The sequence below is a fragment of the Hippichthys cyanospilos genome, chromosome 17 (genome assembly GCF_059441005.1).
Source record: "Hippichthys cyanospilos isolate Australia breed blue-spotted pipefish chromosome 17, RoL_Hcya_1.0, whole genome shotgun sequence".
In the NCBI taxonomy this organism is placed as follows: domain Eukaryota; kingdom Metazoa; phylum Chordata; class Actinopteri; order Syngnathiformes; family Syngnathidae; genus Hippichthys; species Hippichthys cyanospilos.
The window spans coordinates 3,925,366-3,953,141 of record NC_142385.1 but is presented as its reverse complement, the minus strand read 5'-3'; the positions used below and the strand labels follow the sequence as shown (position 1 = coordinate 3,953,141).

The 27,776-nt window shown below is 37.6% G+C and overlaps 1 protein-coding gene across 2 annotated transcripts in view; it reads right to left on the bottom strand.

Moving 5' to 3' along the window:
* The window catches only part of abcc3 (ATP-binding cassette, sub-family C (CFTR/MRP), member 3), a 59,004-nt gene that overhangs the window by 22,215 nt on the left and 9,013 nt on the right, over positions 1-27,776 (bottom strand). For both annotated transcript variants that reach the window (XM_088438228.1, XM_088438227.1), the window contains exons 2-16: positions 26,403-26,579; positions 22,178-22,303; positions 18,459-18,596; positions 11,472-11,597; positions 9,843-9,904; positions 9,275-9,406; positions 6,694-6,939; positions 5,604-5,781; positions 5,359-5,520; positions 4,073-4,165; positions 3,721-3,924; positions 2,126-2,272; positions 1,838-1,925; positions 1,482-1,548; positions 350-476 (exon numbers count right to left, since the gene is read on the bottom strand). In XM_088438228.1, the coding sequence (XP_088294354.1) occupies positions 350-476; positions 1,482-1,548; positions 1,838-1,925; positions 2,126-2,272; positions 3,721-3,924; positions 4,073-4,165; positions 5,359-5,520; positions 5,604-5,781; positions 6,694-6,939; positions 9,275-9,406; positions 9,843-9,904; positions 11,472-11,597; positions 18,459-18,596; positions 22,178-22,303; positions 26,403-26,579 (2,073 nt within the window). The remainder of the gene's footprint in view (positions 1-349; positions 477-1,481; positions 1,549-1,837; positions 1,926-2,125; positions 2,273-3,720; positions 3,925-4,072; positions 4,166-5,358; positions 5,521-5,603; positions 5,782-6,693; positions 6,940-9,274; positions 9,407-9,842; positions 9,905-11,471; positions 11,598-18,458; positions 18,597-22,177; positions 22,304-26,402; positions 26,580-27,776) is intronic.

The following is a 27,776-nucleotide window of genomic DNA, read 5'->3' as shown; positions in this document are numbered from 1 at the left end:
AGGAAATTAATGGATGTGGTGAAAGAAGACCTATGATAACTGGAATTAGAAGATACAGGCGACCTAAAGAGATGGAAGATGATTCGCTTTGGTGATCTATGCTAATGGAGTTAAGTCAAAAGAAAAAAAAAATGAAAAATCATTTAAAAACACTTTTCACAAAACAATGTGATAAGTAAATTAAAAATAAAACAACTAAATGTATTTGCCCATCATGAGGAGGAGTTCATTTCTGTTGTAAAAATATAGTTACCATTAATAATATTGGAGAAACAAGATTAACCTGAGCGGAAACACTTGCTTAGCAGCTCAGCTTAAAAGTCAAACATAATACTGAGTAAAGTCATACCCGAATAGACACATCTCCTTCAAGTTTCTCCATTTCACCCAGCAGGGCAGAAATGAGTGAGGACTTCCCGCACCCAACATGGCCCACCACTGCCAGCAGGGAGCCCTGGGGCACCAACACGTTAATGCTAAAAGAACACAATCAATAGTCAGACCTCTGACTTGAACTATAAATTTCAAAAAAATTATACATATAAAACTGAAGAAATTTTGTATGTACTGTATTTCCCTGAGTACAAGTTGACTTTGCTTATAAGCCAGCCAAGCCCCCCCTTTTTTACTTAAATTTGGGTGAATTTTACAAAAACGCGGGTATACGTCTACCCCTGATTTTACTCATGGCTGTCCAAATATAACACAAGGTGTGTGTGTTATAAAATGACAAAATTACGATACTTTTAGACACATTTCAAATGTGAGGTAATGTATGCGTGCGCTTAGATGCAAATGCTGAAACTAATCCTTTAACAATAAAATGATTTGAAGTTTCAATGTTTTATTTTTTAAACACAGCTGAATATTAATTTGTCGAAAAGCCCTAAAAGTCATCATCACTAGCTGACACACCAAATAGCGCCTCCCATTTATCTCCTGGACCTTCTCTCCTTCCTGCTTGTCATTTGTGCAAACATCCTAAGTCATCTTCCACAGGTAGTCATCTTTGGACCCGTCCAATTTGTTTGAAATGGAGGTCTTCAGAGATGATTTGCTGATCATCTTACTTGGGATGATCTTTACCCAAGTGACGACTGATCAGAGCGTGGAATGTTTCCTTTTTCATAGTGTATCAAAGTCCTCGGAAAGATTATCCCCGCAGCCTTGTTGTTGACAACAGGCAATAAGGTGGCACTTGACGAAAGAGCATTTTTCAACATTCTGCGCAAATGCTCTAAAACGGATACATACTATATTGAAATACAGGTATATATAACTTTAAGCCTTGTAAATGACATGATAGTACTTTTTCACATTCAAAGTAATGTTATTCAAACGCAGATATGTGGAAAAAATTGGTCTGTTTTGAGTTACAGTATGCGGTTATAAGTCGACCCCCCAATATGGGTGTTAAAAATGAGGGGAAAAAAAAAACTTTGCTTGTACTCAGAGAAATACAGTAACTTGACAAGACCTACTCATTCAAAACAGGAGAATCGTCTTTAGCCCATGTGAATTTCCCATTGACAACAGTGACAGAAAAATCTGTGAAGCAAAATAAATACACACACACACTTGTATTTTGAGAAGTGACAAATTGGCAAAGAACTCAGCCTTTCTTTAAGTCAATAACCTGTCCACACCCTAAGTCAGTGGGTGAAAGTTACTAACAGGAAATAGTAACTCAGCACTAATGTGGAAAAAATTCAATCTTACACAATGACTTGATGAGCTACAATGACAATGCAAATATTCTCAGGCATGAGTCATTTTTCTTGTCAAGTAAAGTGTGCAAGTATGAAATGATGACAGGGTTTATTTTATTTGCTCTTGCCTGATGCAGTGTTTTTTCTGTCCACTGAATTTGGATCCAGCTCATCATGACACAAGAAACTTTGGATTCGCTTGAGTGACACACTTGTCTGAAATGCAGAATAAATACTAGTGTTAACTGTACAGTGAAACTGGTGATCAAGGAAGTAACTTTTTTTTGTTTGTATAAGCAGAATTATGTGAAAACAGCTTGTTGTTAACAAGTGCACACATGAACAGAAGTGCTCTCTCTTCTCTCTGCTCTACTTCGACAAACAGAGAAACAAAGGGTTAAGAGCACATTGCTCACCTGTACAAGGCTGCTTATAACTTGGGGAAGCATGTTGAGAGGGAAACGCAGAATATTAAACAGTGAAAGTGACACAAAGGCCTTCTCCGCATCTAGGATGTTGTTCTCGTCCACCGTCACATACACAGCAAATGTTGTCAGTGCAACCTGAGGATACATCGATAAATGGGCTCGTGAGAAAAAAATACTAACCATCACCGGCTGGTGATCATTTAAATGCAATATACATACAATCATTTTAGTACTATTTTCGACATTGCTTGTTGTATTCAAATAGGTTCAGGGCTCAATGCAGTTTGAGCTGGTCCCAAGTCAATAGCAAGGCACATACAGGACAGACAAACAACATTCCCATTCCTACGTCGGACCAACGGAAAGTTTAGTGTTCAAATTAACCAGACATGCATGTTTCTGGAATGTGAGAGTAAAGGGGAGACAAGTTGTTATCTTCGGACCTCAGGACTATGAGGCACACATACCAACTACATACTTTTTTCTTATACTCCCCTGTATAAATATTAACTTATTCAAAACTATTTGAGGCCTGCAAAATGAATTTGGCTAGAATATTACATCAACATTTGTTTATACAAATGAACCGAAGATGTCAGTCAGGTTAGAAGGTATCTGGTTGTATTTTTTTTTTTCCAAATTTAAATCTGAAAGAATTTTTACTTAAATACAGTATATATGTATATTATACAGCCCCCCAAAATAAGCAGTTTTATTTTTTTTCTCTCAGTACCATGTATAATATGGTGCCCCGATTTGCTGGTATCCAGTATGGTCCATATGGACACATTTTTTTCAAGTGCATGTTTATAATGCTCCCATAACACTCATTATAAAATATGACGGTTGAGAATTTTTTATTTTATTTTTTACTATTTCAACTTCACTTGGTGGATTAAAGTTGAAAAAAACTGCACCATGTGCCTGGCACTGATAACCAAGGTGAAAATGTGTATATTCATATAAACCCTCATGGGCAGCACAGTGGAAGACATACAGAAATCATGGGTTTGTGGCACTGGCCTTCCTATGTGGTGTTTGAATCTTCTCCCCATGACTCTGGTTTCCTCCCACGTTGGTATATTGGAAACTTAAAACTGCACTTAACTAACTACTGCCTGAAGATAGCTGGGATATACACCAGCAAACCCGTGGCCCGTGTGAAGGCAAGTGGTTATGAAATTGGATGGACGGATGGATGTAAAATACTCTATTTTGAATAATATTTTTTTTTTTAAAAAGGTGTTTTATACACTGCGTTGTTAGGCCATATCAATTGCATATTGTAAAATCAAACAAGAAACCTCATGCTATGAGTCAGTATTTTTCAAAATATTGCAACATTTTGGGTTTCAAACTTTTTAAGTTATCTGTTTATGCTACAAAAAATGAATTATACCAGTAAAAACATGCTGTATGTAGTTAAATATATGTTTGGTTTGTTGGATGCTTATTTTACATTAAACAGGCGGTCAACTACGGCAATGCAAATCAATTCTACAATAATTGTGCGACTGTTCTGACAGTTTCGCCGAACCTTAGAAAGAGAACTTTTTTCCCAGACATGTTTAGTAATAACACACCAAAAAAGGTGCACTGGTCCAAGCCATTGTTGACAATGCACCCAAGTAAGCTGCCTTCTTTAGCACATTGAGCTCTTTCTGCCGGATGGCCAGCACTTTTTCCTTGAAGGAGTTCTCCCAAGCGTATAGTTTCAGTACTTTGATACCGTTAAGGATCTCATTCATCAGTTTAATACGGCTATCTTTGTACTGCATCTGTTCCACCTGGGAAAGAAAAATGATATGCAAAATAAGTGAGTGAAATCAATAAAGTAGTTCATTAGAATTCACAACATGTGTCATTGTAAAAATAACCTATGATAGGGACCACATTAAAACGACAAAAAGGTCTAAAATAAGGGCATGTCAATACCTGGTAGGCACGACTTTTCATGGCAATAACAGCATTAAATGGGATTAACAGGATCATAACAGCGACTCCAGCCAGAACCGAGGGGCCCAGATTCTGTAAATATTCACTTATAATAAATAACATACATTATGCTCAGTACAAAAACAAATTGCGTTGTCATGGTATCATAGTATTAAAATTACACCTCTATTTTTTCAGTGAATACAATCTATTTTATTAACAAAATATTGAACATTTGGTATTGCTCTTAAGACACAGACCTCCTTCTTTTCCTCCATGCATGCCAAGAAGGCAAAATGATAAAATACAAATATAGCAATTGCCAGTCCTCAATATTTTTAGAGGCAGCTTATTGACTCAACTCTGCAAGCAGCCTATCATATTCTGCACCTTTCAAACTTTACAGAAAAAAATGGAAAAAAAGAATGTTCCTGCCCTATTTGTACATTTTCCCTTTCCATTTCCTTTTAATTTACATTTCACTGTCAAGTACTACATATTGAGTATGACATAAGAAGACATATTTTGTAAATAATAGGCATAATAGTTCTTATTTCAGTGTTTGAATTCAATTATTATATTGTTAATTTTTATGTATATTTTGGATTTCACAATGTATAGTTGAGTTATTTACATGTTTATGTTTGTATATACAGTAATTGTTTTTATATCAAAGTTAATTGATAGTATAATCTCATGATGTTTGGGAGACGTGCACTTGTTTCGCTTTTCTATGTACGCACTTCCGTGTTTGGGCAGTCGAGACGGCAAGATGAAATAATCAAAAACAAGCAGGTTTACGATTTATGAATAGACTAAAAGAATGCAAAAAGGACATTCATATTTCCCTCACAAGCGGCAGCAGCAACGAGCTATTTTTTTGTGTATACTATTTTCACTAAGTTATTTTGTTATTTAAATTGTTGTCTGTTATTAGTTTTGTATGTAATTTAGGTTCATTTTTTTTTGTACAGTTTTGTTTTTGTGATGAAGACAAGCTTTATTAAACCACTCAAAGAAAAACACTTGTGCTTGTCGTGCCTCAACAATTTCAGCCAATTGTATACACACAATTTCTAGAATGCATATTTCTATCCTGATCTTGTGTGCCCATTGGCTAGAAAGGCCTAAAGCTATCAATGGATGAGCATATATCAGACTGTACAATATGTAGATAGCTACAAACACAAACAAATCACATTTTGATTCCGTGCGTTCAATGTTTCACACTTCAACGAAACAAAAATATTGAACGATTGCACAGACCACACTATTTCTTAAAGTACCTGCCAGAGAAAATACAGTGCAAGCATAATTTGAAGAGGAGCAGACCACAGCATGTTGAGAAAGGTGGTGAGGTCCATGAACCTCTGAGCATCCACAGACATCAGGTTAACCACCTCTCCCACCGTAGATGAGCGCTTGGCTGCGTTAGTTATTACCAGGGACTGCAGAAAGGGGACAAAAACAATAAAAAGATCAAGAAAATTATAGCATGTATCTAAGGCATAAGAGATGTGAGCGGAGTTACCTTTCTGTAGATCGCGCCTATGAGAGCTGTGCGTACATGCATGCCAGTGACAAAGCAATACTGAAAGTGCTGGTGCAGGATGAGAGTTTGCAAAAAAGCTGTAAAGAACATGAGGAAGGCCAGCGCGTAACCCCACCAGTCAGGGACACCTTTTTGCTTTGTGAAGGAGATCAACATTCTGTAAAAAAAAAAAAAAAAAAGGAAACATGTAGGTACACTCAACTGGTGTTGATTTTAATTGAAGTAGAGCCTTTTCGGATGCGTTTTATGGATGAAAGTCACTGCACAAATACACTTTTACTGATTAACTTATGGAATAACAAATGGATGGGCTTACGGCTAGACAGACATACACAGACGGGTGGACAGACAGACAGGCAGATAGATAGATAGATAGATAGATAGATAGATAGATAGATAGATAGATAGATAGATAGATAGATAGATAGATAGATAGATAGATAGATAGATAGATAGATAGATAGATAGATAGATAGATAGATAGATAGATAGAAGCAGAGCAGCTTATAATTATTGTTATACCCTCTGAAACGATCTTATCTGAAAGACAAAATTCATGCTGATTTAGAGTCAAAAGCAAGGAGAAAAGTTTGCCTCTAAAGCAAGTGTGTCACACTCATTTTTATCGTAGGCCTCATATTAGCTATAGTTTGTGTCAGAGGGCCGGATTGACTGTAAAGTCAAATAAATTTTAAGTATGATTGTCACACACTTGGCTTTGAAATCAGAGGTCAATATAAACAGTTCAAAAGAGAAATTGGGACAAAAAAATTGTTGTCCCCCCCCAAATTTTATAAGTTGAAGACAACTTCCAAGTTTGGTATTTTAGCCAGAAACTTGGAAGTCAAATCAGGATTTCGCAGGCCACATAAAATGATTTGGCAGGCCGGATTTGAGTTTGACACCTTAGTTATAGTAAGGTTAGCTCAGAAAAAGGGAATATGGGAACATTATGGGGTGAGTCTCGTATTGCAGTTTGAAAAAGATTGTTGACCAAATGAGATCCAGCTTTAAATTAGACAACACTGGAGCATTGGCAAAATTATTTGCTCTATTCTATTCTATTCACCTAAGTAGCTGAGGGTTAACAAATGTGATGACATCCTGCAGGAGCTTGAAAGCTGAACCAATGAGGAAGTAGGGTCCGAAGGCTTTGAGAAGCGAACGTAAAAATGATGGCTGGCGGGGTACAGCTTGCTGACTGGACAGCAGCACTTCAACCTCTTCTGGGCTCGTTCCACTTTCACTTCCTATGTGGTTGGTGGTAGATTGTGGAACTTTGGAGAAGATAACTTCATTGGATGGATTCTGTTTACTGGAACAAAAACAAATTAATAAAGAATAATAGGTGAGAGTAAGGGTTACATTTTCAAACTCTGTCGAAATGAACAAAATTAATGGCATTTAAATAATCATTTCATAAAGTATAAGTTTACTGTAAAAATGTGCCACAGGTGCATTTCAGTCCACCGTGGACAAAACGGGATTGATGTGTAAGGTGAAAAAAAAAAAATCCTACTTCAGCCACTGTGGCTGGCTGCTCTAAAAACGACATCATCCTACTCACTGTGTATGTAATATCAACAGTGGCCAGTAGCTGCGGCAAAAAAATAAAGATCAAGCAAAAATATATGAACTGTTAAACGAAATAATTTCAAAAACATTATTTCGGGTGCAGCCCACGCGACCCGGTACCAGTTGATCCACGGACCGGTACCGGTGATTGGGGACCACTGATTTAAAGCACATTATGGCTTGGTACGTTTTCCAACATGACGCACAGTATGGTCACAGGATGGCGCAATAATCTGTAGAGGTGGTATTGTATATTACTGGAGTCAGTATCTATTATAGAGCTCTACGACTTAGACAGGACAAGTGCGTGAAATCCAATAACCCAACCAACAGGTTTGATGACCACAACTTGGGCTAGAATGTATCGTTTTACAATTTCTCTCTCAATCAGTGAAACTCACAACAAAATTGCAGCAGTAAAATGGACGCAAACAGCTAAAGGCCAGAACTTAATAGATACTGTATGTCGACCTGTGTTGGTGCGAGAATACTTGTCATTTTTGTTGACATCATATATGCATGGGTCGAATACAACCTTAGTAAAGACATAGAAAACTTTTCAATAATGTGTTTATCTTCTATTTTTTGTATTTTATTTAAAACTGAATTTACAGTATTCCTCTTTGTAATGCAAATATTTAAGCTAGTCTTAATTCAAAAATTTAGAACCCTACCTCAAAAAAAATAATTTTTTTGGTTTTGGTTGAAATTCAACTGAGAAATAGCTAAGTTGGTCATCATTTCAGGAGGTCATAAATGTTCTTGCATATTCTCCACATTTTAAAACAGCTTTCAGACATCTTAAAACAATGTCAGTGGTATGCTTTATCGAAAATCTTAATTCCCCTATTGATCAAGAAATATAAACATCCATCTTAAGAGCATTTTAAGTAGCATTTAGACATGTGCGTAGCACACACACATTTTCAGAGATGGTCATATATGCCAAGCTCTATTTGGTTCTTACTTTCACACTTTGGGACTGATTTAATTCACAAACAGCAAGGGATGAAATGAAAATCTTTTCATGCATGAGTTTTCATGAAAACTTTTCATGAAAAGTTTGCATGCATGATGGGTGTGTTGCATTGCAACTAAGGCCATTGGGCAGTTTTTTCCAGTGCATGGCAATTAGTTATATGTGCCCATCCTGTGTAAGATTGTATTGTAAACTTGAAACAGCACACATGAAAAACTGTTCTGGGAAAGGCCAGTAGCAAATGCCATAGTGTCATGAAAAAACCAAGACTCAAGGAAAAGCATAATTCGAAGTTTTGTCATAGGTGAAACATGATGCATGACTTTTAGTGACTGGGTCCAATCATTCATGATATCCAAATTTGCATTGCTAAATTTATAATATACCTTGATCAGCTTTATGGCATTTCAAGAATGTTTACGCTAGTAGAAAAAAAAACAGTTCTCACTGCCGCCACTCATTTTGCCCAGGGCCCATCCTTGTACTAATGTGTAAAATAGTTTCCGACTTCATAATGGCATGCTAAACAGTGGACTGATCATGTATTACTTAATTAAAAAAAATTATCACTTCAATTTATTTCAACTGATGACCAAAACTCTGAGTAATCTGGTATATTTTCCACTCTTGTTAATGAATTACAAATGAATTCTAATTAAAGGGAATGAAAGATTATTCTTTCAGGTGATCTGACATTGATAAATTAGAAATGGTATACATTCAAAGTACTAATAGTATCTTTTATTTGGTCTCCATATCGGTGAATACTCAGTGAGAACTCAAATGGGAAAAGAGTTAATTAAAAAAAAGTTATCGAACATCGCTCATAAATAACATTTGCACATGTTGAATTCATTTATTTGAATATACTACAGCCAGTATTTTGTGCATTTGGGTAAAAACCCACGAATATCATGGTGACAATAATAACTTTCAGGTGTTTCAATGTGGTTAATAATCAACTGAATGATTTACTATGACTTAGTTAAGTCAAAAAGTTCTGAAATTTCCCAGTATAACCACCTCATTTGCCTTCTGCCTTTTGACAGGAAAAAAAAATCGCACACAGTATATTAAAAAGAGAATACACAATTACCTTTTGGCTTTGGCTTGCTCCTTATCCCACTCTTTGAGGAGTTTTGGCACAATTGTCTCGGAGCTGTCACGTTGGTTCAGAGACCAGAGGTCTTTGGCCTCAAGGGGCATTTTGTATCCATTAATAGCCATACTGAGAAAATAAGAATAACATAATCTCGTGCGAGCAAATTTAACAACAATATTTCTCTACCATATTTTTTTTCAGAACATTGCAATTTTTCTTTCACTAAAATATAAACAAGCACCCCCTCATATTATTTTGTTAAGAATTAACTACTTCCCTTAATGCTTAATTGAATTTACTGGAACGTACTAATCACCATTCAGTATTCCTGGCTCAGTTTTCATTGGAAATTGGATTGATTTTATGCCTGGTACAAATGGAGACTGATTTGATAACAACAAACTGATGTGCTTGGATAAGTAACCCTCAACTAATGTCTTTACCTTGGAAAAAAACAACAAACAAATAAATAAGACTGTATATACTGTAAAGGTGGTGTTTTTTTTTTATCTTACGCTAAATAGAACCTGAAGACATTTCACATTAAGCATTAACGACCAACCTTGTGAACCACCAAAATGTCATGGTTGATAGAAAACCAGCTGTAGATTCAGGGCAGACATTCTATGGGGGAAAAAAAATATCAAAAACAAGAATGGAATAACCACAGGTGTTTATTTTCATAAAGAACATACAGGATAAGACTCAAATTAAATATTTAATCAATGCTTAGCAATGCTACATCCAAAGAGAATTCAAAATAATAACAATAATTTTGTGTCCCAACTGCCAACTCGTTTGATCTGTTCCTCGGAAGAACTCACTTATGTGTAAAGAAAATTACAATATTACTGGCAGTGATGTGTACTGTAGATTTGCATACAGTGTTAGGTAATCTCTTCTTGTCCCGCTTCCTTTCATTGTGCGGGAAATAAGAATGTTGCTCTTATTAGGGCCACTGTTGTCATTTTGGCCATTTGATTTTTGGCGGTAAAATAAGCGAGTATTTTTGAAGAGTCTGACATGATGTCAAATATTGTATAGCAAAAGCGTACAGTAGCTATCTAAGCTGGCATCACTGCAGACACAAGTCTTGATCCCAAGCACAACATTCAAAACACGATTTGAGAAGCATTGCTTTAGCTCAATATGGCTCTGGTTGCCTCAATTCGGGGTGACCCTATATATTTTATTTTTTTCAATAGATTTTGTCAACTAAAGAAGCACACACACACTGCCACAGAGGCATCTGGGAAGTATTCAAAGGCTAAAGGTTTCCTCATTTTGCTACAGCTATTTTCCAAAAATGAATGAATTCCTTTCCAGCTCAAAGTTCCACACAGTTCAGCCAAATAAAAATATGAATGTTGACTAACAACAAAAGAAAATATATGCATATATTTGTTTTTAAAAATTGCCCATTATTTGGTTGATGCACGTTTTGCAACAATTACAACGTCAAATCTATTTTTGAATATGACGCCCTAAGCTTGGCACATATATCTTTGGGCAGTTCCAACCTATTGGGTTGAATGTGGCGTGTTGGTGCTCAGCCAATGTTAGATGTCTCCAGAGATCAAATTCACACTATTTATGCAAAATTTGTGATAACCTAAATTGGGATTTCCAATGATATTTAAAAAAAATATGTATTTCTACATACGGTAAGTGGTCATTTGAGTGATTTTATATAGTGCTTTCTCCACGATATTGAGCTCAAAGTGCTTTAAAAAAGCTCACATTCACTCATTCACACATAGATTTATACACTAATGGAGGTTGCCACCATGCCCACCGAAAGCAAATTAGGTTTTAGTGTCTTACTCAAGGACACTACAACATGTAGTCACCAGGTTCTGGGATTCGATCCACAACTTCCTGTATAGGAGAATATTTAACACTGAGCCATGCTGCGCTAAACATAGGGGTAAATAAGTTTTCGATTGTTGTAAACTGGCCACTTTCGGAAAAAGTTCAAGTTTGGGTTCTGGTGTGTGTTTTCTTGAAGCCACTCCTTTGATATCCTGGCTGTTTGAGACTGGTCAGTCATTAACCAATGTTTGTGTGTGAGACTCATTTTACCAGGCAGACCTTCTTCATAGCATTCCAGGGACTTGAATGTAATATGATGACACAACATGCTCTTACATGCAGAGTATAGACTTTGAGAAGACAACAAGGGATGACTCACAGGGTCTGTGACAACATTGGAAAAAAGCGGTGGTTTCTCATTGAAGCAGCACAGGATCAGCTCCAAAGCCACCAAACTAAAGTAGAAGTAGAACGTGGTAAAGCGGAGAGTGTCCGTGACTTCAACCTTGAATAAAATAGAGAAGGATAAAGACATACTGTGAGGATGACTCAATGCAGGAAATATCATTGTAAACGTAGAGTGACCCTCGACAGGGGTGGTTTCCAAACCCTCTTATTCGGTTCCAAAAATGCTGCCCTTTCATTCATTTGAAGAAGATCTAAAAATTGTTAACCTAATGTCTTCATGAGTCATGACACTTAATATTTAAATGACACAATGATATGATTGGCCTCCGGTAGTCTCACTCTAAAGGCTGTCACTAAAACATTTACTAGTATGATGAACTTGATCACGACATTCTGTAAACGGGTATTTTCACACTGCAGCCTGAAGTCACTCAATTCCGATTTTTTTGCCCCTATCTGACCTGAATCAGATTTTTTGATGGAAGCGTGAACTACACAGATCAGATTTTTTCCAATGCGACCCCGGCCACTGGGTTAGGGTTAGTGTATGTGGTAATAAATTCAATACATAATTTATTGGGTTATTGGGTTGGCTAGGTTCACACTGCAGCCTGAAGTGACCCAATTCTGATTTTTTTTGGCCCTATCTGACCTGAATCTGATCTTTTGCTGGTGGTGTGAGTGACATAGATCCAATTTTTTCAAAAGTGACCAAGGCCACTTGCGTATTTCATTCTAAACCCAATACGTATCCCATCTTTTGACGTGCGACATCAGTCTGAATGGCCGTCTTGCATGTAACAAACAAGCGACAAATATCACAACTCTGCACTCAAAAAGGGGGAGCAGATTGGGAAAACCAAAACAACAATAGGAGTCGAGGCCATGACAACTCAATGAAGTGAGAGCAAGATGTATTTTTGGCTCCTTGTCTCTTTCTTTCACTAATAATGTATCCCTGCTGTTTCAGTACTGGATAGGTATAAAATGTCTTGATAGAATAGAATAGGAATAGAACAGAATTGATTAAAATAGAAGGAACTCAAAATTAACAGTATTTGTGATAAAGGCAAATAAAGAAAGAAACCAAACTACTGAATCTGTCACTATTAAATATTTTTAGAATCTAGTATTCCATAAATTAGTGGTTCTCAGAGTTGCCTGACTGCAAGGGGTCCATGAAATAATTGGGTTATTAATAATATTTATTGTGTTTATTTCTTTTTATTTTATATTAAATAGTGTAAGTATTCGTCACGCTTCAATAAATCAAGCAATTCAGCCAGTTTAATATATATTTTTAAAATATAATAATTTAGAAATTTGGAAAAAAATTGTTTTGTGTATACAATTGCTTGGTAACGAGGCAATTAAGCCAGCACAGCTAAAGCGCCATTTTATTTTATAATGCTATTTTTGACCAAATAATTGGCAGCAACATTTTGGAGGGAAATTGACTCTCTTTGTTAAAAAGAGGCGTGCAATTTGCAATTTTTATTTTCAAAATTTCAGTGCAGCTGAAAAGTAAAAAATATACTTGTTGTCTATTTGAATATGTTGCTGAATAAAAAGGACACTTGTGTTTGGCTTAAATTATTTTTTGTTGGTTTTGTTTCCGCAAACATTTGCAATGGAGGCCTTTGGAAAATTTGCTTTCAAAAAGGGGTCCATCTCTCCAAAATGTTTGAGAACCCCCGCTATAAATTACTCAATAAAAAACTGATTTTGCAGTAAAATATTACAAAAAATGTTTCTGATTAAAGTTTATTAACTGATCAATGTTGCTTATTTGGTATGGTTTTGTGCTTTAAAAACACATTAGGCTATCAAACTGTGGTTGTGAGTAAACATTATGAAAAAATGCTCAATGTTGTTCTTTTAAGATAGGGTACACACATGTGTGTGCTTTTCTTGCCTGCCTGAGGGATTATTTGCATTAGTTGCGGCTCTGGTGGTGTGCTGTGCCGCACGAGAGGTGAGATAAGTACCCTAGAAACAAGAGGCCTAGTATTCCCTCTTCCCTCTCTGCTTAGCTGTGGCCTGGCCTGACCCTTGCAAAACATCTACTAAGCTTCCAGTCAAGGCAAAAAAAGAGTTCCGTTTTTGTTAGACTTCTGATATTATGCTGGAATGTGGGAAATATACTGAGTAGAATTCAAAACCTTCAACCTACGATACCTTAAGCATAGGATGGTGGGTCAACAATAACCCCTATTTTAGATTGTCCATGTGAGAGAGGTTATTGGTCGAGGAAAAATTGGAGCTGTTACATTGAAGTAATGATTTTATATTCAACATTTATATCATACATAGTAAGATCTAAGAATAGGGTAGACATACACATGGATGAACTTACAGGTGTCACTTAGTATGGGTTGTGTTGGATTTCCAAAGTTCTCCAAAATCAATAGCAGGTGTGGATGTTAATTTTACAAATAATTGACCAAGTCTTAAAAGTCTTTTTCATTATGCAATTCTAATGGATGAAAAGTCTTGCCATTTTGGGGGTCTAATTAAAAGTAACGATTTTGAAAATACAAGGATTTCGCCTGACACCAACGAAATGTTCTTATCTATGTGTGTCATTTGACTGAAGAACATGTGCAATGACAATATTGCATTGCAAGTACATTGTATGCATGGCAGAAGGATGAGGGCAAATTCTAAATTGCACTTACTTAGACAGTACATGCAATAAATTAGGGGTGCCCAGTCCAGTCCTCGAGAGTCAGATTCCAGCCTGTTTTCCAGGTAACCATCAACCAGATTAAAATGTTCAGTTAATGTGTACCGGATGAGGGTTACATACATGAAAAACAGGCTGGAGGGGCTCTCGAAGACTGGATTTGGGCACCCAGCAATAAATGATGTCTTAATATAGCGCAGTATTTCTCAACTATTTTTTGCAAAGCCCCTTCAGGGAAAAAGAACCCCCCCCCCCCACACACACACACACACACACACACACGCATACACACACACACTCACTCACTGACTATGAATTTGATAATTATCGACGAACATTACATAAATACACTAAAATGTTATCCTTTTTAATATTAACGAAAGAAAAAATTAATAACATAGACAAGAACTTTTTACTTAGAGAGTGTCACTGCATTATCTAGTCCTGTACTGTAGATGTGAAATTACACTACACAGTGAAAAGGCAAAGCTCGTTTCCCTACACACACCCCTTGCCATCGAATCGCTCCCCACATCCCACTATTTGAGAAGGACTGCTACAGTCATACCAAGTTTTCAGGGATTAAAAAATGTCTGAATAATAAAGCAAGGAAACTGCAGTTGCTTAATCATATTTTTGATTGGAAAAAAACATATGCATGCGACAAAAAAACTCTAACCCAGAAGTGGGAGAGATGACTGACAGGTAACCACCATGGGGCTGGGCAGGCTGGGCAGAGGAAACGTGGGTCCCCCTTTCCATGGGCTCACCACCTGTGGGAGGGGCCATAGAGGTGGCGTACATTATGAGGTGGGCGGCGGCCAAAGGCAGGCATCTTGACGGTCTGATCCCCGGCTACAGTGGCTAGCTCGAGGGACGTGGGATGTCACCTCTTTGACAAAGAAGAGAGCCTGAGCTGTTGTGCGAGGAAGAAACGTTCTGACTAGACAAAGCTGGACAGTAGAAATGTTCAAAGCCCGACTAAAAACGCATTTCTATAATCGTGCATTGAGTTGAACGGTTTGACTGCTGCTTTCTTTTTCCTTCCCACCCTCTTCTCTCTGATTGGAGAGGGGGATATTTGCAAGTATGGACATAACTGGTACGCAAGGTACACATGGGCGACAGAAATTACTGATTAATAACCTTGAGTGCTTCACTCCACGCATTTGCGTTCCCTACCTAACTTTCACTCATGACAACAACTGAGCCTGAGCTGATCATGTTTTGTTTTTTTCCAGTTAAGTGGCTCCAAGATGTGAAATGGCTTGAAGCAAGATTTAAATGTCATGCAAGATTTACAGCTTGTGTCCTCAGCTAGCAGACAAAACCGGTGCGCTTTAATACAGGTTCAAAAATTTTCAGTCATCCTTTATTTGACAAGTATGAAACGAGCACATGAATGTAGCAAAACCTATGGCTAACAAACAAGCTTATCGAGCAGCTATAGCTAACTGCACTCTTGTTCGGTGGTGAGACAAACTGCAGGAACAATGCAAGCTCCATGTAATATTCTACGCACGTCCCATGTCTTTCTATTCTGAGGATATCAGTTTGTTTATTTAGTGAAGCAGCTTAGACTGGCTGTCAGACCTGTTTATCAATCTCGTGAAAGAGATTGTTTATGTTATCACGTTACAGTTGATGTAGCATTTACCTTTTAATTAGTCCAAACTAATTAAACTGGGGAAAAGTAAAAAGGCGTAAAAGTAAGATGTTTCCGCATGCTTTTCTCAAGTATAAAGTTTCTGGTGTGAAAATTGCTGCCAAAAAAGATTTATTTTGATTTATTGACTTATTTGCTGTTAAAAATGAGGTCAAAATTAGAATAAAAAAAAAAAAAAGTTTTGTTATACTTATATAAAAACATTGAATCGGGATTTTATATTAGGGAACAACTTTGATTTTTTTTATGCTGCGCATGGAGACATATGCCTAAGGTAGGTGGTTGTTTGGGTTTTAGGTCGCTAGCTGCTTTGGTTTTGAAAATATTTAAGTAAAATACGTTTTTGAGAATGGGCCCCCTACCGATCGGCTCTGGGTCCTGTTTCGCGTTAACTAATAGTGAAGTCTGTGCCTCAACTCAGGGTGTCGTAAGCTAGTGAGGAGACTACTTCAGAGACTTTCCTTTATTCCACCTTTATTCCATGTCTTCCTCTGCAAAAGCAGAGTTTGGAAACTAATGCTGCGCTCACACGAAACGCGTCAAAGCGCATCGTTTACGCTCTATGTCAGGCGTTTTGTCACGGGGACAAGAAGATCACTTTTGTGAAGTCCCTTTTTGTCGCGCAAGGGAAGTGACCTTGCTGTGTACCTTACAGTGGATTTGACAAGGAGAGCATTGCTTTGAACTCTCACTTTTCGGGGATGTAGCAGAGACAATATTTTCTCCTACAGCACCTTATTCTTTTTTACGTTGAAAGTCCCTAGCTTTGCAGCAATACTCGTCCGACAAAAAAAAAAAGTTTCAACGTCGTAATTAAGTGGCCGATACCGTGCTAAATACTGTGTTGTCAATGCTGCACTATCGTTATCTTGGCACAGTAACTACGGTTCAACAGCTGTTAAAAAAGGAAGCAAATGCTGCATATAGCAGTTCTCCCTTCTGCCATTCTAAAAGCCAGGTGAGTGCTCTTGTTTGGCTCCGTTTTTGTATTGAAAGCTCAGCTGACCGTGTTGGATAGCTCCAGGTGACCGTGAACTGGCCCCCATGATTCATTCCTGCCCCCTGTCTCGACCATGAACATTCCCGAAGCTGATTGGCTGTTGGGACGCGACTTGCGACAAAAGTAAAAAAATTTTAACTTCTCACGACGCACGTAATTACACGCTGCAAAGTTTCACACGACGCCATGCGTCACTCCATCGCGTCCATCCCATCACCTGACGCGCCATCGCGGGAACTCCATTGACTACAACACAAAACTGTCCGCTTTTACGCCTCCATCACGTTCCATGTGAAGGCGGCATGAGAGGTGAGCTCGCCTATCACTGGGGTTAAAGACAACAAGGAGATTGAAAAGCTCTTTGGTGGCGAGGCCCCTGAGTTGGATGAAATCTTTCTGAAGTTTTGAAGGGCTCCCAACTCTCTGCGACATTGTATGGACATCGGGGAGAGTGTCTGAATTGACAGAATGGGGTGGCGGTCTCTCTTTTTAGGGAAGGAGGACCGACCAACTATAGAGGGATCCAACTATAGAGGGATCATACTCCTCAGCCTCCCTGGTAAGGTCAATTTAAGGATGATGGAGAGGAGGGTTCGTCAGGAAGTTGAAGCAGTGTGGGTTTTGTTTCAGGCATGGAACAGTGGATCAGCTCTACACCCTTGGTGGGGTCCTCAAAAGTGTATGGGGTACAGTGTCTGCCATAATGTGGACATTGTATCAGTCTATCGTGGTGAAAAATGAGCTGAGCCCAAAGGCCACTGCCCACGGCAGAGTTGGATAAAGTGGCTAGAAAAAGAAAAGTCTGGGCTTCCCTGTTAAAGCTGCTGCCCCCACGACCTGACCCCCGATTAGTGCTAGATAATGGATGAATTAAGTTTGAAAGCTACGCATTAAACAAAAAGCTGGCTATGCCAGTAAAAATAAATACATAAATAAATCAAAGTTGTAAGGGGTACACTGAAGAAACAACATACTTTTTCATATCAACTAGTCGATACCATCAGAACGTGCATAAATTTAGCACCGACATCAACTTACTTAATAGCATGTCGGGTGTTGGTAGTTTTTATGCTTCTTATGCATGGTAATGTTTTTCATTTTAATTGCATCCCCAGAGTACTCAGGCGCACGCTATTGCAATATGGTTCCTGTGGGAATTTTGACATTCACTTGTTAATATGTTCGCTTTATTTTCTTAAGATGTTAAATTGTCTTGTCTCCTCAGTCCCCCCCATTTCTTTTTTTTGCCCTAATACTTCATGATCAAATAAAGTGCTAATCTCATTTTAAAAGTTTTTAATTTCCTGTCCTTGTTCATTTGCCTTTTTAAATACATATGTGGTTGATTCAGCTGGCAGTTTTATTAACACTTTTATTGTTCTCATGACGCAAAATATTTTTTTACAGCCTGACATTCATTATGAAGAAGTCTATGGTAAAATCCTCAAGACTAGTGTGCAACAATTGCAAACGGCATTGAAGTTTAAAGACACAAAATGATTAAAGAAGGAATTTTGGGACAATAATGTGCAAGGGGGATAAACTCCTGAGATGAGAGCCATGATAGATGAATCAAAAAGCATTGACATCAAGGGCATATTCTCACTTGGCTGGATGCCTGTAGAATCTTGGAGCGGAAAGGCACAATGGCACACAGCACACACAGGAACCAGAAGATGAAGAGAACTCCTGAGGACTGCACCCCACGTAACCTTTCAAACTGGATCAAAAAAGTGGCCAGCAGCTGCAGAGAAAGCAACAAATATGATATTGTAGAAGTAAAAGGAATTGGGGGTGGGGGAGGAGGAGACTGAGATTAGCTGAGACAGAGCATTTGAGGGCATGTGAGGTAAACCAGGATTTGACTGCTGACTGCTCCTGTCAATGGGTTAGCTGTGCTGCTCAAGCTGTAATTTTCCCCCCTTTAATTTTTGTATGACCTACAATGACAGCCACAAACAAGGTCATCTGAGGTAAAATGCCGATTCCAGCCCTTTTTTTTTTGACTTGGTGTGTTTATATTCAAAATCTCTGATTATTTTACTTAAAATAGAAAAAAATAGCATACTTATGACAGGATATCATGACAGCTTACAGTCAACAAAATAACACACAAATGGTAAGGTTGAAAAATCTCAGATATCCAGGTTATGGTTTTCCACCGAAAAGTTAGTTAAGGGCACTGGAATTTGGCAGGACTGCATACAAAATTAGGTTTTGTATAAAAGGAGGCCACTTACAAATCAATTACAGACATTCATGCAAGTACAAGAATTGTGTAAAGGAAGGAAAGCCATGCACTCTTAGACAGATATAGTCAAATAGAGTCAATTTTACATAATGTATGCATAACATTTTAACAAACACACATACAGGTTTGCTGTACTTTGTAAACTGCATATTGTACACTTTAAAACATACAGGTAACTATTCCTTAGGTGCATTTATAGATCACGTATATTTAATATAATTATGATTATTTTAAATTGCTTACAGTCAAATGCAAACAAAGTAAATATGTAGTATATATGTGTTATGGTTAATGTTCGAAGGTTGACTTCCTGTAAAGCATTGCTGCTCTTACTTCACTTCGGATTGGGGAAAAACATTAGCATGATGTACAGTATTTGCCCAACTATAACAGGTAGGGGGGAATACATTTGTTGAAAAGTGGTTTTAGTACTGTAAATTGGATTTTTATTTCAGAGGTGGACACGTGGCAATTTTTTTCTGGTCCATCATTTACAGTCTGTCAGTACTACCCTTGCGCCTCTGTTGATCAGTCTTTTTTGGAATGTTTACCCAAACTTTGATCAATGTTCCATCACTCTGTCAGCCAAATAATAATAGCACTTCCTTCTTCTTTACCTTCAATCTTCACTTCCATCACCCCATTCCCCCCAAAATTAAACTTTTGACATCTGACCAAAAACTATATGTATAAAATACAAATAATGATCTGTTGCTCGAAAGAACCATAAAAATCAGTAAAAAAAATATATTATTTAAAAAAAAGAAGTAAGCTACAGCTTTTACTGTAGTAATAAATACCACCTCGATGACTGGACTTTAATAAAATCAAAACCTAAACTCATCAGCATTTACAGTAATAACAATATATACTACCTATACCATCAGACAAAAGAAAAAAAAAAAGCAAAACTTAAACCGCAGCATTTTCTTCAATTATTCATTCATCAAACAAAGACAGAAAATTTATAGGGGGGGAACAAATAAATAAATGTACACCACAACGTCAATGTTGAGCATGTGGGCACTAACCGGTGCTCTGCAATTTACTTCTATATGTGCACTTGCACAAATGCACAAAGTAAATTGCACATTTAGCAATCACATACACCCGAGGGCAGTAGGACATAGTATGTCGTCATAACTCACGCAGCTGTCACTCAGAAGTGATAGTTCTGAATGCCATTCAGAGTCATGGTTTAATACACAAAATTAAAAAATCACATGCCGCATTCACAACAATCAAACCCTAGTGAAAAGTATTTTTTTCCTGCGCTTTATTTACTACATGTTTTTTTTCATTGCAACTTCTTCACTTGTACTTCACAAACTGATTTGCATTTCACGGTTAAGAGACAACCAGAGTGATTGTCACCAATTCTACTAAGTGATGAGCCCACTGGTTGCATGTTTTTCTCAGATATGTGAAGTATTCATTCAAACGATATTTAAAAAGCAAAACAACATAGAAATAACTTAATACCTAATTATTTGCTTAATTCAGTGCTTTTTACTTTAGGCCTGTGCAATAATGTGTAGAGCAAGATTGTGTATAAAACCGTGACTATGAAGTCCCAATGAAACAATAACCTCCCAACTATGATCAACAATCGCAATGAAATAAAAGTCATCTAATTTTGCTCACTGCACTAAATTATTGACACTTTAGCTTTAAAATTGTAACTGCACCTCCCTTATGCTTCAGCACACAGTTTTTCTTGATTACATGTTTGTTAGCTTGCTGTTTATTTATACTGTGTTTATCCTCCCATACTCTAGAGCAGGGGTGTCAAACTCATTCTTATCGAGGGCCATTATGCCGTTACGGTTTCTGTCAGAGGGCCGGCATGACTGTGATAAAATACATTTGGGGTGTATTTGTCACACTTCCAACTAGTTTTGAAATCAGAGAGAGGATGAGGGCAAAAAGCGCTTGCCCCCCCCCCCCCCCCCCAAACAATTTCAAATTGACTTACAAATGTGAAATTTCGACTGGAAACTTGAATTGGAACGGGCGTTTCGCGGGCCGCGTGAAACGATGCGGCGGGCCGGATCTGGCCCCCGGGCCTTGAGTTTGACACCTGTGCTCTAGAGCATAAGATAATTTAGAGGCTTAAACTGTCACGTGTCTTGCCTTTTTTAGTTTGTGTTGATTTACAGACTGTCTCCTTCCTCCGCATTGGGCGGGGCCATCGGACACTCACACCTGTTGCGCATCTCGTCAGAGGGCTTTATAAGCTGGCCGGCACTTACAAGCCTTTGCCGGGTTATTCCTTCGCCAAGCTCGCTTGCCGTCCCGTGAATCCGAGCGCTCTTGTCCTCACGTCCTTCCTTCCCGAGTCATCTTGGTATGTACTTTGTGCGTGTTATGTTTTACGGCTTGTGAACGATTTCTTTTGCTACTTTGTTTGCAGCCATCCCCTGTGGACTCACGCCCTTCTTGCTGCCCGTCTTTCCCGAGGACTTTTGATCCAGACGTTCTCGTCTCGCTTTGTGTTGGTACTTTGTGACTTTGGTTTGCTACTTTGCCTTCGGACTGTTTTTGTTTCTTCTCACGCCTTGCGTGCTCCTTTTGTTAATAAACTCAGTAACATCTCCGCTTGTGCCTGGTTAGGGTCCATTCCCATTTGGGATCTGCGGGTTATTCGTGACATAAACTAGGTGACAGCTGAAGATTGTCAGCAAAAAGAGGCGACAGTGTCGTACCAAAGGACAGTTTGTACCCACCTCTGCCTTTTCTCTTGGCTGCTTGTTAACATTTAATTGTTTTTGTGTAGCTAACTTAGACAAACATGATTTATGCACTTTTTATAATACATACTCAGCGACTTAAATCAGACTGCCTCATGTCGTATGATCTCTTTGGTATGAATCCAATTCATCTGTCTGTATTTTTACAGAATGTGTTTGTGTAGTTTGCCGTGATTTCATGGCAACTGAGCCCAGCGTCCCTTAAAAATGTGTCATGGTAAAAAAGTCGCAAAATGAATTTTGTCTATGCTCCAGGTCTGAAAAAAATTACCTTTCAATCTCAAGTGTATGTGTTTCGATGAGCAGAATGCAGTGATTTCTTACCATGGTCATGCCGAGCATGAGCGGGGTGATAAAGAAAATGGGTGGCTGATTGATCCCTTGTTGCGTTTCATGGAATGTGTAGAAGAGATCTGTCCAGCAAATAAACCATAACAGCAAGCCGAATACCTGTGATGGGAAGCAAATGTAAAAGCAGGGACAACACAAAGAAATGAATACAACATAAAAAAAAGTAAGACTTTTTTCCCAAATGGCATGAAACGTTTGTACATTAAGGAGCGTATGGATTTCTAGTATGTCATCTATTGCCGTTAAGTAAGAGAATCCTTTATTTGTCCCAGAGTGGGAAAATTGCATTGGCAATTAGGGATAAAACAAGAGAGACATGCCAGATAAGATTACTCGAGCTCTCTCTCTCTCTCTCTCTCTCTCTCTCTCTCTCTCTCTCTCTCTCTCGAAAGACGAGGATCACTGTACACACGCAGTGGGCCCCCATTTTACGAGGACCCCCGTGTTACAACGTCCCTGACTTACATTATTTTCATGTTGCGACCTGAAATAACTGAGTTTTTACATCCCCTCTTTCTTTTCCAAAACAACTCATGACCCGAGGGGCTTGGCTGTATTTGTGTTGTTTCGTCTCCATCTGCAGGCATTTTTAGGAAATTACGCTTATTTTCAGTTGCCGTCCCTGTAACGCATCACTACAATTCTGGTCTGCTATTTGTCGGCGCCTTACGAGCCCAACTGCGGAACGGATTAATCTTGTGACCCGGGGCCCACTGTGTGTGTACAGTGATCCCTCGTTTTTCGTGGTTTTTGGGACCGTAACCTCCCCATGATAAGTCAAAACCGCGATACAGCGGCCACACACACACACACACAGATTTTTTTTTTTTTAAATGTGAAAAGTCTTCATTCAATGCATATTATTTAAGATAAATATTACTGCAGTACTGTACACATATTTACTTAAATCTTAAATGATTAAACCTTGTACAGTAACTGAAAAGTAGCTACCACTTTCCATCTTTTGAACTCTCGTGTGAGCAGCTGCCCTGACATCAAATTAAAGTGAAGTCTCTTATAACAATACACTTGAAATTTCAATTCATTACAAAAGAAATCTAAGTAAAAGTCAGATTTCCAACGCTGTGCATTTCTCCTTTGCTGTCTATGTAGGAACACAGATGGGCGTGTGCGTTTGCTCTCGGCACGCCTACGAGTCACGTGATCGGCTCCCAGAGCCCAAGCTGTCAATCAATGTACTTACAAGCACGTAGCGTGTGTGCTGAGCTGAGCGCACACAGGCGGTTACAGGAGAGACACAGAAACACGAAACCAACCTTTTGGATCCTCTTGCCTTTTGTAATAAATTGGAATTTAAAGTGTAAACATGTTTAGTAAGCTTCTTGTTACTCGCTCTAGTCGGACGTCCGAGGAAGTGCTAACCGTATAGGCATGTGACGAGACACAGAAGACACAGAAGAGACAGGGCATACCAGTACATTTACTTTATAAGGTTTAATAATTTAAGATTAAAGTAAATATGTGTACTGCAGTAGTAGTTTGACTTCCAAGGAGTGTCAGTGACAATTGCATTTATAGATAACTTCTGGCACGTCTCTCCGCGACGCACTGAGGGTGCGATATGCGAAGCAGCGAGGGATCACTGTATATATGTGTATATATATATATATATATATATATATATATATATATATATATGTATATATATATGTGTGTATATATATATATATATATATATATATATATATATATATATATATGTGTGTATATATATATATATATATATATATGTATATATATATATATATATATATATATATATATATATATATGTGTGTATATATATACATATATGTATATATATATGTGTGTGTATATATATATATATGTATATATATATATATATATATATATATATATATATATATATATATGTGTATATATGTATATATATATGTGTATATATGTGGATGCACTATACTGTACATACAAGATAGATTCACTACATTGGCTTACTATACTGTACATACAAGATAGATTCACTACATTGGCTTGGACAGATTATTTCTCATGTATTGCACAGTGGGGTAGGTTATTTGTTTTATTTATTTGTATTACTAGCTTTTATATTATTATTAAAACTGCATATGTACTTTTTTTATGCTGCATTAGACTGCTTAAACAGAAGAGACACAAGCGTACAATAAAAATTTGAGGTGACAAGGTTTTTGCAGCCCATCCTTTAAAGGGCCTGTGTCATGGGTCATCATAGATTTTAACCATGCTCCAATGTTGATTTCTCACATTAAACAACCAAAGAGGGTTATTTCCCCTCTTTGAGGCATTTTTCAGCATTCCTTGCTTATTCTGCGCTCTCAGCTCCACCCGAGCAGATAAACATGACTTGAGAAAGGCATGCTGACAATAGTAAGCCCTTATACCAGCCAAATTTATGCTGACCTCAACCACATCTTTTCGTTTCGATTTGGTTTTGGAGTAGATGAGGAAACATTTTTACACTTTGCAAAATCTTTGCAAAAATGTGTGTTTCCCAAAAGAATGATTTGATAACAGGAATTGCTCTAAGTGAGGGCAGTTACTTTACATAGTTTTGCATTTTAATGACAGTAAAACGCCTCTTTTGACCCCTTAATTTATTCAGCTGGGGTAGGCTCTAGGGGCCCGTGAATCTTGTGAGGATAAGTGATCAAGATGATGAATGGATGGATTTCGTGGCTGCTTGGCATTGATTGATGTCATGAAAGGGGCGAGGCAGCCACACAGTGAGAGGTGCTGCTTTAGTAAATACAGTAAGAAGTTTCAATTCCTGGTTAGAAATATTGATACCATAAATCTCAAACTTGGAAAGAAACGAAACTGCCAGTGTGCCAAATGGGATTTATCTGTATATTTTATATTTAACTGTGGAGTGGACAAAATACCATTATCTAGGTCCTTTAAAGATATTTGGTAGTAATTATTATTACACATAAGAGTTGAACGATTGATTTGAAAGAATGTACTATCACTCAATGGTAGGTAATTTCAAATCAGTCATCTTTCAATGTATTGTTATGCATTTACACTATGAATAAAATGGTTTAGATAATCTAGAAAAATGGCTCTTTACCCAAAACGTTTTTAAAATTATATATTTTAGACCTGTAATTTCAATACAGGGATATGTTTGCTCAAGGCTATCTTATGATAACATCAGATTGTGTGTGTGTGTGTGTTTTTTTTTGTTTTGTTTTGTTTTGTTTTTAATAACAGCTACAGTATATAATTTATATATAGCTTCAAAGAGTAGCTGTTGTACACATGTTATTTTTGGAGAAAAATGCACGTTCCTTGCAAATCGAAACTTAGTAAATAAAAAAAATTAATAAAATTTAAAAAGAAACAGTTTCCCTTTTTTTATTCTGTCTTGTAAAGCAGACTGAAATTGTATGATGATTCTTTGCAAATTTTTACATTGAAGCGGAAATCATTTTTGATTGAATCGAATAATTTTGAATCAGAGACCCCAAAATCGGAATCTAATCATGAGACATTCAAAGATTTCCTATTTTTTGGAAATCAAAATATTAATTACTGTCCATTTACTCTTTTACTCAGCAAAATTTGACCACTAACATTTTTTACAACTCAGTACATCGTGTTTGTTTTGATCTCGCAGGTCCTGTTTTCTCATTTTTACCCGAGGTCTCATTGTCATGAGATTTCGTCTGCAGAATGTGGTTATAGAAAAAAAAAACTCTTAAAAGTGCTATATTTAGGCTCGAAACAACATCAACTTGCCAATTTTGTTAGTATCAGTGACAAGTCATGTCAAGATCGAGAAGAGCGAGAAACTAATGTTTACACATTGAAGCTGATCGGACTTCTCTACCACAATGGACCATTTTATCAAATCTATGAAGAAAATGATGGCGGCCACAATTCTATTATTTGAATACATTTTCCTGTGACATTTGTTAATATCTGTTCTTGGTTTTTGCTCACATCATGTAAATACAATGTGAACCTTTAATTTCGTTCTTTTTATTGCGCGATTTTTGGGACTCCAAACATTTCTGTTGGGATCCATAGTTTTTAGTATTGCAAGTGCAGGGGGACCCAACACTTTTCAGAGCTAAAATGAGCACTGCAACTGCTGAGATATCCAGTAGACAGGACCAGTAGGAAGGATATGAAGAAATCTTGTAGCCCTGCAGAGCTAGTATGGGTGTTTTACCGTTTTGAATCGGTTCATGATGGACATCATGATGTAGCCTCTGTTGTTCTTCTTTAGGTAGAAAAGGTAGATAGGGGAGACAGCCCATAGATAAATGCATGGCAGCCATGACAGGACACTAAGCTGGAAACACACAGGGAGGTCTGGCTGATCAGTGTGGAGCGTCTGATTGGCCACCTGCAAAAAGAGGCAATTCACATACATAAATATTAGGCATGGGACAAGATACAAAATCCACGAGACGAGAAATCTCACAAGATTGAGTTCACGAAAATAAGATATGAGATTTTTGCAAAATTTTCAAAATAAAGAAAAATAAACGTTCCAATTTCAAAATGATATATTTTTATTGAGCAGGCCGCAATAAATTATCTAAAGTTTTTCCATATGTTGCTGCAATAACAAATGATGCAGCTGAGTTGAACGTGAACAAAATAAAATACTTCCTTTTCACACGCTGCTTCAATAAAAGTTGCACCTGAGCTTTTTCATAGTTGAACATGAAAAAAAATGATAATTGTTTAAAGTGCCAAACATTAAAAAAAAAAAAAAAACTAACACAAATACTGTAGTCACTGCTATAGTTAGTAAATAAAATAGTGATTCAACTTCAAGGCACCACAAGAAACCATCCGGGCTGAAATAAGGCACAATTATCAGTTAAACAGACACATTCAAACCAAACTTAACGTGTACCACCAAGGTCACAAGCTTAGCGAAGCGTGAGCTAATGCAAACGTTTGTTCATAAGCATGTTTACGTTTGGAAACAAATTAAAGTATCTCTCGCATGGGTGACAACTCACATCTCACGGATGCACACACACCCACACACACACACACACACAGATTTGACTTCAAACAAACTTGTCGGCAGGCCGTAAATCTGCGAATATCAACATGAGTCTTTCTCTTTTTCAATTGATGGTGGTTGGCAAGCAACAGTTAGGTGTATACCTACTGTACGAGTGTCGCACTCAAGCCTATCTATCACCCCAGGTGCCCTCCATTGCACGTCTGGTTCAATAAGGAAAGGAATTGAATCTCGTTTCGTTCAGTCTTGCGAGACCCTTTTGGGTGAGAGCTCGTCCCTTCCCTAAAATAAATAAATGTATGTGTGTGTATTATTATTATTATTAATGCACTTTATTTTAAAGTTTTAATATGGTAAGTAAAACAATACAAAGTGAACATTTTCCAGAAAGCGGCCCAAAATTAGCATGATGTTGAGTGGGCAGTATTAAAAAGTTAGAAAGTCTCTTTCCACGGTTCTACCAGTGTTTTCTTGGCGCAAAGCAAAAATTTTTCTTTGCTCTGTGTGGCAATCAAGGAAAAAACAGATGCAAACTGCACTCAAGCTGTCAAACTTTATGGC